The sequence below is a fragment of the Choloepus didactylus genome, chromosome 17 (genome assembly GCF_015220235.1).
Source record: "Choloepus didactylus isolate mChoDid1 chromosome 17, mChoDid1.pri, whole genome shotgun sequence".
NCBI classification, from domain to species: Eukaryota; Metazoa; Chordata; class Mammalia; order Pilosa; family Megalonychidae; genus Choloepus; species Choloepus didactylus.
In genome coordinates, this window is record NC_051323.1 from 22,591,597 (window position 1) to 22,604,597 (window position 13,001).

At 45.5% G+C, this 13,001-nt stretch overlaps 1 protein-coding gene across 2 annotated transcripts in view; it reads right to left on the reverse strand.

Annotated features, from left to right (window-relative positions):
- The window catches only part of ANTXR1 (ANTXR cell adhesion molecule 1), a 235,082-nt gene that overhangs the window by 57,702 nt on the left and 164,379 nt on the right, over positions 1 to 13,001 (reverse strand). For both annotated transcript variants that reach the window (XM_037806755.1, XM_037806756.1), the window contains exons 16-17: positions 12,519 to 12,686; positions 2,766 to 2,846 (exon numbers count right to left, since the gene is read on the reverse strand). In XM_037806755.1, the coding sequence (XP_037662683.1) occupies positions 2,766 to 2,846; positions 12,519 to 12,686 (249 nt within the window). The remainder of the gene's footprint in view (positions 1 to 2,765; positions 2,847 to 12,518; positions 12,687 to 13,001) is intronic.

Sequence of the window (13,001 nt, forward strand, 5' to 3'; positions counted from 1 at the left end):
AAACATGCAGACCAAGCTCCAATGGAGTCCTCCCTTACCCCAGGAATTCTTTCCTGAATGGCCATAAGGCAGCTTTGAGTTGCTGCTCCTACCTAATTAGTGACTTTATTGCATGCACTGAGATGTCTTGTGGATGTCATCATGACTATGAGGACACAATTCTCTGCATCCATTTCCCCCAGGTATCTTAACATTTTAGCTGGATTTCTATACTTACTTTCTATAAAGCAAAGCTCCTTTGAAAATTGCACCATCATAATATGTGGCAGCACTGAGAATATGTTCAAATGTGTCCTAAGTCTTAGACATCCTGGACTTCCCATCTATTACCTTCTGAGATTGGAGAATGAAAGTTCAAGGTAGTAGTGCAGTTCCCCAAAAACATAAGGAACATTTTCAAGATGTTACTACAAACTTTCATTCAGAATTTGTAAATAAAGAGATTCGATGTAGATATGATTCATTGAAGGACACTCCATCAGTTTTCATTCCATTCATTGTTCTTGGATTTTTACAATCAGCCTCCCCTTCCTCCCCAAACAGTGTTGGTTCTTAGAGCTTGTAAATTACAATATTTCTTTCTAACCTTCTCAGGTTGACTCAGTTTATGAACTTGTGTCTGTCAAGCTGGACAGTGGTGAATGGAATATTAACATATTTTAGTGGATATGTTTTTCAGTTGCTCTGTAAAAAGTGGGCTTTTGCACATTTTCTGTCAAAAAAAATAGTACTGCTGAATCCTGGTTTAGGTATATTATCATTTTTTTTTCCTGGTGTTCAATGAGTCTCATGCATGCTTAAAAATTTCCTTATTTTTCCACAGAAACCAGATATACATAGCTTACAAGGCCAAACACCTCCCCCAGTACAAACTTTATGGTCTATACTCATTTCTGTTAACTATAGAGTTTTTGCTTTAAAACTTGCTATAGAAATTTGTTCTTGTTGACTTTCAGAGACAAAAGCACAAACTCCATAGGCCCTGAGGGCCAAACTGACCCAGCATTTATATGACCTGGTCTCGTGTCATCGTTGCCTGTTGCCCCTGCCACGACTTGGACAGGAGCAGCTCGTCGGGTAGTAGCTCACATGAGCTACAGAACTTAGACCCCAGTCCCTTCAGCCATAAACCACTCATTGCTCCGGGTGCCAAGGGAATGGGGAGCAGGGTCCTGCCTCGGCTTCCATTCTAGGGTCTCATTAGTTGGGCCATGTTGAAGCCAGAGAGGGCAGGCAGAGCATGGAGTTTTAGTTTCCCACCTGCTAAAACAAATATATGCATCAGGTTGGCTTAACAACAGGAAGGCTTGCTTCCTCCTAGGGTCGGTAACTTCTGCCTTTCCTGCCACATGGCAATGCACATGGTGATGTCTTCTTTCTCCTCTGGGTTCCCTTGATTTTTGGCTTTGGGCTGCTTCCTCACGCTCCTGTCTCTGTGGCCTTCCTGTAAGGCCTTCAGTAATGGGAGGAAGACCCATCCTGGTTCAGCTGGGCCACCCCTTAACTGAAGCAACCTCATCAAGAGGTCCTACTTACAGTGCGTTCACACCCAAAGGGATGGATTAAGATTAAGAATACATTCTTCTGGGGGTACATAACTCCAAGCCACCACATATGGGTATATCTAATGTACATCAACTGCAATACGGTTAGAATTTTTACATCACCCATCTGCATACAGTACAAAAACACAGAGTATATAATCATAATAATATTTGCCACTGGTTGAGAGCTACTGTGTGTCAAATACTGGGCCCAATGCTTTACAAACATTACTTTACATTTCTCCAATCAGTCACATTATGAAGTGGTCATCATCATTTATTTATAAAGATGAGGTTGAGAGAGATTAGGTGACTTGCCTGAAGTTTTCCAGCCAGGAAGGAAGTGGTAAGGATGAGATTCAAACCTGAGTCTGCCTGATCTGAAAGGCGTTCTAAATTAGACACCTGTAATTTGCCTTTGGGTTAATGTGCCTGATTCCCGGAGAAGCAGATGGCAGAGGCAGTTTGCTGATAGCTGACGGGGAATTTGGTCCCAGGCTTTACTCTGTAAAACTTATGGAAGAGAGACTAGCTTTTATAAGAAGAAGAGCAATAGGTTTGATTTCAGCAGAATTGAGGTTGTTTTCAGCTTTGTTATTTACTATCTGAACCAGAACAAGTTATTTGACTTGGCCTCCATTTCCTCATTGAAGACACAAGCTAGATGGTTTCTAAGGTCTCTCCTGGTGCCACCATCTCTAACCCCTCGTTGTTCAAGACGTTCCAAGCTTGGCCCTGCCAGTTTCTGGGCAAACCCTCACCAGACTGACAATCGCCTTAAGGTGCTGACCGTGTGGACTCGACACCTGCTGGAACACGCTGGGAGAGTCCTGTGGCACTTTTATTTCTTCAGCCCATCCTTGTGGCTCTGGTTCTCTGTTCCTCTCCATGGCCAGTGTGGCTGAGGACCAGCAGGCCTCTCTCCTGAGATGGCTCAAAATTAGAGCCAGCCCCACTTTATTCATTCACTTTACCTATAAATTAAAAAGCTCAAGTCCCAGAGAGTTAAGCTCAACATATTTCTGTCAAAATCCTCTGCAGAAAAGCAAGCCAAAATGCAAAGTCCTGTAAAAACTAGGATTTTGAAAATTGTTATCTTCTTTGTCACCTTGGAATAATAGCTGGGTTTGTACATATGGAGTTATTCTAGCTCTGCCTAACAATGGGAGAGAGAGAAAGAATATTTGTGTTTGTGTGTGTGACGCCATTAACAAATCCTACCGTGTCTCCTGGCTGTGGACGCATCACGGACACACGATCGTATCCTTTTCTTAGTAGGACCCATAAGGCATCGAGTTTTCCCTGAAATAAAACAAAGGCATCCAGGTTACACATGAAACCGGGCCCGTGGGCAGCACAAGCCCAGGGACCTTCCAGGCTTCTCCAGGCGGGTGGAACCGCCTGGCACGTTGACTCCACCCCTGGGGTCACGATGCGTAGCAGGAGGGGAGAGAGACATAGCAGAGGACACTCAACCTTCATGAAGGGTTCACCCCGAGACCTCAGTGTGGCCCCAAATTTGGAAAGAGGAGACGTGCATTCAGGCTCTTGGCTTTTACACTTATCATACTTCTGGGCACATTCACACTCCACAAATTAATCTTTTCAACTTCCACTAATGTCCTTTTCTCCCACTTGGTGTCCAGAATCCAGACACGACAACAATGAAGGGAATTTCAGGAAACGTGTGCCAAATAGAAGTGTCAACAGGGCATGGCCAATGAAAGGCCTCTGGGATTCAGGTCCCTGGCTGTCTACCAGGTTCACTCACCAGCTACACCTTGCTCAGGAACCCAGCATCTCCACACATATTTTGTGCTTTAGCAAAGTGACACTTTATCAAAAATCACGGAAATTTGGGATTGTAGCTAGTTGGCTAAAGCCAACAAGAGTGAATCTGTGAGAGTGGAGGTTTTTATGTTAGATGATAAAGGGGGTCTAGTTCCCTTGACATGCTAATTGGAGGCTGGTTTCTGCCACTACAGACTCAAAGAGAAAAGACAAGCATTTATCAGTTCTCTTAGTATTAACACTGGGGCATGATTCTCAATAGGTAGAAGTCACTTTTGTCTTATTTTTCTTCATAGTCTTTGTGGCAGAGAGAATAAATGCCACTCCCCCACCCCGCTCCCCCCATCCCCAAAAGAAGTTGTCCATGTCTTTTTCCTCAGAACCTATAAATATGTTACCTTATCTGACAAAAGGGGCTTTGCAAATGTGATCAAATTAAGGATCTTGAGATGGGGAGATGATACTAGGTTGTCTGGGTGTTCCCAATCTAATCACAAGGGTCCTTCTAAGAGGGAAAGAGGGTCAGAGCCAAAGAAGAAACGTGGCAGCAGAAGCAGAGTCAGAGAGACTCGAGGTGAGAAGAACTCAACCCACTATTGCCAGCTTTGGAGATGGAAGGGGCCCATAAGCCAAGGAATGCTCTCGAAAAGACGAGGAAACAGATTTCCTCCTAAAACCTCCAGAAGGGATGCAGCCCTGCTGGCACCACAATTTTAGCACAGTGAGACCCATTTTGGGTTTCTGAACTCTAGAACTGTGACATAATAGGTGTCTGTTATTTCAAGCCACTAGTTTGTGGTCATTTGTTACAGCAGCCAGAGGAAACTAATACTGTCCTTATCACTCCCTGGCATAGTCCACGGTTATTTGCTTATCATCTGCCTCTGCCCAGTGGGATGCCAGCTCTATGTATTGTTGGGTTTGCTCACTGCTGTCTGCCCTGTCCTTAGGGCAGTATCTGGTACTCAGTATTTGTTGAATGGGTGAATATATTCCATGCTGCTGTGTGCTGGGCTGGGTGCTTTCACATGTGTCCCCTCACTTCATTCTCCTAACAGCCCCAAAGTCACGGAGAGGAAAAGAAGAGTTAGAGAGGACAAGTAACTTCCCACAGTTGCACAGCTTGGGAAGTGGAGTGGTGTTGACTGGGACGTGGGTCTCTCTAAGCCAAAGCCCATATACTTTCTGGTTTCCTCCTCATGCAGAGTTTCTGGCCACAGCACTTTAAAACGAAGTTTATAAACTGTGGATTGTGACCCTTTAAACCATCACAAAATCAATTTAGTGTGTCAGGACCAGAATTTTTAAGAAATGAAATAAAACAGAAAAGAAAATATGAAGTTAATTGCATCTGGAAAGGATAGTTATTATTTTGTGAAAGCTGTTTTAGTTAAATGTGTATGATCACGTGTGTATGTGCGCGCGTGCACGTGCACGCGGGAGCAGATATTGGGTGAAGATGTAAAATGTATTCCTGCTGGGGTCTCAGTCAGGAATGTTTGAAAACACTGCTTTGGAAGAGGCTTTTGAATGATAGTTCTGGAAAGGCTGGGGAAGTCCACAGAATTCAAGTTCCTGACATAAAGCTGTTTTAGTGGCAGCGTTAATTGAAGAAAATCATCTTGAAGGCTCCATGCTCTGAAATTGTTATTTTCCGGTGGGTCCTCTACAGAGACAAAAAAAAAGTGTATTCTTGAGTGTTTATCAAATGTTTGTTTGAGTTCTTGTGGGTTAAATGTTGTCTTGCTAAGTGTGGTGTTTCTCATCACTTTTGGCCAGGAGTTTATGAACGCCTTGAAAAATATTTTGAAATGACTTTAGAATGCTGGATAGCCCTGCTGGCTGTGTTCAGCATGGTTTTCTGTATTAAACCATTTCAATCATCAGTTAAATGTTTTCCTTTAAGGTTCTCTGGGATAAGCATTTATATTTCAGGACATAACCAAGTGGATTTCCTGGATGAATGCCTCTTTTTCATTTTCTTTTCCTTTTTGGGGGAGACTGCCAGGATTTGGCCATGTAGATCAGCCCACCCAAGCGTGTGTGCTCATCACTCAACTCTGTGACAAACAGGGAGCGAGGAGACAGGGCTGAAAGAAGAAAATTTGGCTGTCGAACAAGTGTATTAATCAGCCCAGCAGAAATTTAAAGCTACATGCATAGCAAAGAAACCACCTAAGATGTACAATAATAGGAGAAGGAGTAGTAAATTATGTTTCCTTGTGGCAAGAGGCTAGTGCAGTTGATTGCATGCAATGTGACTGCAGTCCAATGACGGGAGTTCAAATTCTGGGTCTACCCCTCACCAGCGATGCAGCCTTGGACAAGCTGTTTAATCTCCCTCAGCTACTTTTCTTGCCTATAAAATGGACATCACGGTACTACCCACCTGCAGACTTGTCATAAGGCTTAAAATCAGATATTGAAGGAAAGGCAAGTATTTGTCTCACGGTAAGCACTCACTAAATGTCAGTAAGATGACAATTAAGGAGGCTCTGTAGAAACACGGAAAAGCAAGAATGTAATGCAGAATGTAAGAAGCCAATAATTTGCACTTTCTAAGAACGTGTATATCCGTCCTCAAGTCTGTGCTCCTCCAGCCCCACATCCCGCTCTCCCTCAAGGCACATGTCTCATTCCTCTTTAGCTCCTGCAGCTAGGCTCTGCCCCCACCCCTCCACTGAAACTGCTCTGGTGAAGTCACCCCCAGCGTCCAGATTGCCGAACGCCTTGGCCACCTTCTGGGGCTCATTTTACTGGATCCCTTCAGATACCCACCCTTGGCCTCCGTGCCACCAGCCTCTGCCTGCTTCATTCCAGCCCTCCAATGATTCCTTCTCAGCCTCTTTTGCTCCTCTCCTGGGTCTCACAAGTTGATATTCTACCAATTTGTTGATGACTCAGTTTCTATCCTCAGCTTAGTCCTCTTGAATCTAATCAGATACCCAGATCAGCTCCAGCTCTACCTTAATTGCTATGTAGATATCTAACAGTTATCGAAAATCAAACACAGCACAAAGTGAATGAATTACCTTTGCCCCAAACCTCCTCGTCCTTTTGCATGCCCTGTCCTGGCTCCTGGCACCTCTGGTCACCCAGTCAGGCAAGGCAGACCCCAGAGAATCACCACCAACTCCTCTCTCCGGGCCACTTCCTCAAATCCAACTGTGACCGCGTCGAATGGATGTTCCCTCTGTAACAGCTCTCTAGCTGTCTCTTCCTGGCCACCCTGCCCCGCCATTCCCACGGCTCCTGTCTGGCCCAGGCCCTTGCCAAATGTCATTCCGTGAAGTTTCCTAAGAAGGGCTTCTCCTCCAGGCTCCCCGTCCTTCTTTCCAGCCCCTTGAGTGTGTTGTTTTCTTCCTGACAATCCTGCATGAGTATTTTTCAAAAAGTAATTGTACATCATTAAATTATCAATTGCCATTTTTAAAAAGGAATGTACTAATAGTAGAGGCTACTCTAAAAATTATTTGGAAAACCTTGTGTAGTATATTTGAACTTCCTGTTATCATTCTGCCATGGACTTCAAAGCCTGGCAGTTCCAGTGAAGTGTCGGGGAGGCCAGATGCTCTTTCACGATATTTGGATTTTCTCTTCTGTTTAATGAATAAATGGATTTCATTGCTAGCCCATGTGGATGCATTGCACTTAATAAAATAAACCAAGAAACATCTTACTAGCAGCAAGCATTTGGGCAAGTGACTTAGCCTCTCCATCCCTTAGTTTTTCCACTTGAAAAGTGGGAGTAATCATAGTTTCTACTTCCGAGGGTTGTTGGGAGAAACAACTGAGCGAGGGCAGGGATGTCACTTGGAACCCTGCCCAAACATGGCGAGCGCTTCCTGCGGGCCGTCGCTGAGTGGGCTGTTCTGGCGAAGGCAAGACTGGCTTGTTCCACTTGCCCCTGCAGTTTTCTAAGTTCTGACTTTCTCACAAATGACCTCAAAGTCCCCGGCCTGTGGTGTAACCAACACAATCTATATCTAAATCCGGTAGGTTTTATGCAAGAGCCGAAGTAAACTGTTTAGAAGAGGCTAACTGTCTAAAGTTAAAGATAGTGCAGGACAGAGGCTCTTTGAACCCTGATTTTCGGAATTAGTCAGAAACTTATGGTTTATGAAGAACATATCTCTTTGCGGCCAGAAAAGCCTTAGGAAATTCTTCCATCCAGCCCCCGGCTTTATCTAAAACCTGGAAAAGGACCCCTCTGAGTTGACTCCACTTTATTCATCTCAGATTTAGGTGTCCTTCATGTACAGCTTCTCCACGTGATACACTGCAAGACACTGGCCCTCACTCCCTACAAAGAACTTTGAACTGCTGCTGTGAAGCTAAAACAAAGCTTTCTCCACATATCTGGCCACCCTCGGCCAGGCTGTATTAGCTGACAATTAAAAATAGCTTCCTCCCAAATGAGGTTGACACTGTAGGATAAAATGAGAATTTTACCAGTTCCAGACTCCCTGTGTATCTCAGTTTGAGACAAAAACTTCCAGTTCACAAAGGCAGACAAACTGGAAGTTCAATGTAAACTCCAGCTCTTGTTTCTTTACAAACAACATGAATATGCTGGGAATGTCTCTGCAGGTGTCACTCAAAGCACCTGATGCATGGATGTTTGTGGTTCAGTTTCCTTCCCTCCCTCCCTCCCTCCTTCCTTCCTTCCTCTCTCCCTCCTTTATTTTTTTAATTTTTTAATTTTTTTGCCAGGCAACAGCTGTGTCTTTTCTTCTTCTGGCTTGTTTGCCTTAGCCAGTTGAAGTTAATCGGAGGTTGAGAATTTCGAGAACAGTTCAACTTATAGAGTGACCATAGACTGACAACTAAATTTTTGCACCTCAAAATATATGGTAAATAATCTGATCAATGTTTCCCCTCAAATGAATGAAATTAATGCATAAAGTTGCAACCTTTCCCCACATACACACACAAGGTAATTTTTGTTTTGCTTTTCTCTTCTTCTTCTTTGGTCTTTCTTAAAAACAAAGATTGGAATTATTCTAAAAAGTAGCCAGAGAGGGACAAAAGTCTGTTCAATATCAGCAGCACATTTGACAACCCTTAAAGCTCTGGGATGTCTTACTTGGCTACATCCAGCTTCATCCAGAGCAGTTTCATGACAGAACACTGCTTGTCTACAAGGTTAAGGTGTTTAAGGTCAAGGATGACAGAAGGACCTGGTGTAAAAGGAGCAGACGACCACCAATCTCCCAGGCCCTGCACATCACTCAGCCCCCATTTGCTATCTGGCTCTCTCGGAGAACAGTCGGCCCAGCAAGCCAAGGTCTGGCTTTCCTCCTCTGCCTGCCATTTCTGTCATTTTCAGTCATGTGGACGAGCTACTGGAAAAGGAGGAAAAAATGGTTTTTGTGAAGGCTGCGAGCCTCCCCACAAACCTGAAAACAGTCCTGGCTTGAATCCATCTGGTGGCCACATAGAAGGGCATTACTTAACTTGTCTGAAATGGTTAGCTGCCATCTAATGAGAAGCACGGGGTACTGTACATCCAGGGGATAAAAACTGACCAAAGGAAAATTCAAGCCAAACATCAGGGAAAACTTCCTGATCAGGGGCCTGGAATGAGGACGGGGTGAATTGTGGCCAGTGTGGTCAGTGCCTTAAATTACAGAAGGGAGTTGAGGAGCTTGGTGTAGCTCCCTGCCCCACAGGGGTTCCCACGGGGTTTGCTCAGCAAATATGCCCACCTGCTTCTCTTCTTCTCAAATCAATTTCATGGAATGCATGAAAAGGGTGAGTCAAATGCAATGCAGTTAAATATGTAAATGATTCTGGCCACTTTTACTGGTGAACTAGGAATGGTCCCAGTACCTCCTGAAAGCTGTGTTCCAGGACAGTGGGCAAGAAAAGGGGACAGGGAGTGGGCTGGTTGCTCCCCACAAGCCCCCTGTCCATTCTCTGTGTCTCCGCCTTGCTCTCTGCCCTGGAAGGCAGACCCTCTACAGAAGGCATCCTCTCACTTCCTGTGGGTTTGGCCAAGGAGTAGCACCGGCATGGATGGAAGGTGAGGGAGAGGCCAGGGAATTTGTTCCTTCTTCTCCTCCCAGCCCCACTGAGCTCTAGCAGTGGCTACATCCCTCTAGGGCTGGGGTCAGTAAACCTTTTCTATAAAGGGTCAGAGAGTAAATATTTTAGGCTTGCAGGTCAAGAGGCAAAATCAAGGATATTAGGTAGATTATTAGGTACCATTTAAAAGATAGCTTCAGCCTAGGGGTTTAACAGCTCTCTCTGTTGCTAGTTCCTGGGGCCTCACCATTCTTATGTGTCTGCTGAAGCCGGCTGCACCTCTGTAAAGAGGCTCTTCATTCTGCACTGTTAGCTCAACACTTTTGAGTGTGCCTTCTGTTTCCTGCCAGGACCCTGACCAATCAGGAAAGGGAAGCAGAGGATAAATGTTTTGTCCAAGGCCCAGCGACTGTCCGTGGCATTGAGGCTGGAGCAGGCATCGTGCTAGACTCTACGATGCAGAGGTTCTGGTGATATCTGTTCTTCTTCTGGAGGAAAGGTACAATTACTACGTGTGAATTCCTTTCTGTCCTGCTATTCTCCAATCTTCTTGTTTCTGCCCTTCTGTCACCCATCCCACCCAGGCACACTTACAAGGACCTCTTTTTCTCTCCTCTCCTCAAAGAGATGGCAAGAAGGCAGCCACTTTCTTTGGATGGAGAGTACCAGCGTGATCCTCGTGGGTCCCAGGAGATGGTCTCCCCAGCATGATGCCGTGGGAGGGGTTTCATGATCACATCCCATGCTCAGCTCTTTAACAAGCGATGATGGGTTCCGACTTGGTGTCAGCCACGGGGCTGTACACTGGGGGTTCAACGATGGATTGAGCATCGTGGGTGCCCCCGGGGACCCAATCTGGTAGAATGACTCATAAACATGGAAAACTAAACCACTGGGCTCCTCCTCCACCTCCTTCCTAGGAGAGCTAGCTGAGTGAGCACTGGCAAGAGAAGCCTTTGCACTTACTCAGGTCAAAACAAGGGAGTCTAGCCCCAGGCGCCTGGAGCATCCACCAGCCTCATGGGCACTTCCAATCTGGTCTCTTTGGTGATTCCTTGACACTCAGATTGCCAGCTATTAAACATTAACCCTGCAGCTGTATTTGTGATTTAAATGGACACACTGTGAACTGGAATGTGGGTTCCCCTTGCTGAGGCTTCTGAGAAATCACTAAGGTGTGATAATGGCTTCTTGCCCTCGCAGTTCCTGCACTCGGGGGACTTCCCATGGAATGCGGGCTAGGAACTTCAGGGACAACTTGCATTTGAAAGCAGGCCTGTCTGGAACCCTCTAAAAGTAAAAGAGTCTAACTCAATGGTGACCAGAGAACAAGTCCAAGGTAAAGAACAAGTCCCAAGGCTGCAGCCAGAAAGGGGGACATGGGCGACTGCAGGGCACGGTTTGCCCAGTGGATCTCAGACTTGAGCCTGCATCGGAGTCATCTGGAGGGCTTGTGAAAACCCAGATGGGGTTTTAACTCGGCAGGTCTGGGGTGCGCTGATAGTGGTGCTGCCAGTTCAGGGACCACCTTGGAGAGCCAGTGGTTTAACACCGTGCGCGAGGAGGAAGACCAAAGGCAGAGGCTGTGGAGGGAGGCGTCATTCGGGAAGCAGGGGAGTAAAACTATCGTGTGGGGAGTTTGCGTGTGAAATTTGAAAAGGGAGAAGGATGAAGAGTTTCACTTGTCAAGACAAAGTGAGCCAGTGGTGAGGGTTGGTGTGGTTCTGGAGGCCTCTTGTGGGGCTCTGAACCATCAGATTTGAGGTGGAATCTGGGATCTGTGTTTATGAAGCTCTCCCGGGTGATGCTGACACTCAGCCAAGTTTGCGAGCCTCTGTATACTCGGCGTCTGGCACGTAGAGGGTGCAATACAAACACCCATTGAATCAATACTAATTCCAAGTTTTTAGGTTTTGAAATGTACTTGTCCATATCCTTATTTACTTCATAAAACTCAGTCTTAAACCACCAGTTACTAAAGGAATAACATGCTCTGAAGCAGAAATTGGATTTTGCAAACAGAATTCCTAGTCTTTCCAACGTCCAAGATTACAGAAATGAAAACCTGGCTACAACCAAAGATATTTTATTAGTTACAAAGTACAGATTCCTGAAAGTGACACAATAAGAAAACCCCCTTTCCTCTTCATCTCTGAGGTTCTGTTTGGCTCCTTCCTGTCTGGACTTGCTCGCACGCCACTGCATGTTCCACATTAGACAATAATTAGAAGCAAACAGCTGATGTTAGTCAAACAAGCTGTACTTCGCCCCCATCTTTCCAGAGTTCAGTCTGTTGCCCCAGGGTTGCTTATCTTAAAAAAGAATCTCACTGTTTTAAACACAACACGGCAAACCAAAATGAAAATGCATCGCAACTGGTGTGAGCATGTGCTAGCTCAACTGGGAAAGACAACTACCAATAAAATTTCATGTCACTGATTCGAAATAGTGTTTCTTTTGATTTCATAGCAGGAGGGCTCTAAAATTAGCAAATAACTCAGAGAATGATGAGAATTATTTTTGTTGGAATTGGAAGAGGGGTAGGTCTTGGTGTATGTGTGTGTGGGAGAGTGTGTGAGTGTGTGTGTGTGGTGATGAAAGCTTGCTCTCACAGTGGGTCTTTCATTTGAGGTCTTGGAGTTGGCCCAATTTTGCTTGCAACTTGGAGCTAGAGGCTGGAGCTCTGAGTTGGGGCCTTGGATCTCCCACAGTCCACCGGTGCATCCTGAAACACTTGTGGGAGGCTCGCGAAAAGGCGAATGGGGCTTATGACACAAGGGCAAGAGGAATAGAGTCTAGGCATCAAGGAGAATCCTGCCATTGTTGTTAGATTGTGGAACTGCCGACTAAGTGAAGCTATGGGATGTTATGAAAATTTATGACACTCTGCAGTTACAACCCCAGTCATCTGACTCACAGTCCATGCTCTTTCCACTAGCTGCCACGGTGATTTAAACAGTATCATTCTACACCTTGGTAATATGGACATTGAGCAAGTAATTGCTTGTACTTCCAAATCCGTAACTTTAGAAATACGTTCCCCTGAGATCAGCAGATTTTGGTTTTGACAGGTTGTCATGTCAAAAGATTCCGATCCTTGCTATGCAAGTGATTCATCAGGAATGAAGACGGATTTTTGAGCAGAGAGAGACACACCTTTATCGGCGAGTACCACTTGCGGGGGGAAGAGGGCCTGCGCATATTGTTGTTGAGATTTCGAGGCTCAGGGAATTCGTACTCCTGCTCCGGCATCTTGACTCTGGCATTCTTTGCCTTTTCCAGCTTAGCACCCTCTTCTGTGGAGCCCTTTTCTCCCCAACGGACCTGAAAGAAATAAAATACGAGAAAACAAAATGAAAAAATAGAATATGTTGCCCCTTGAGAATGGTAATCACAAATGTGAGTCCACCCAACCCTCAATTTCTTTGGGTTTTGAGGGCCGGGGAGGAGGGGGAGATGTGGGAAGGGGTAAGGGGGAGAGCAGAGGGAGTGAGCCACGAGGATGGGTGTTTAGGGGAGGAAGTTGTCCCGGCAGTGGGACAGCACAAGTGAAGGCCTCACAGGCCCAGGTGAGATCTTTGGATTTCATTCGGGTGAGAGAAGAAAGCTTTGGGAGGTCTGAGCAGACGAGTCACCTGC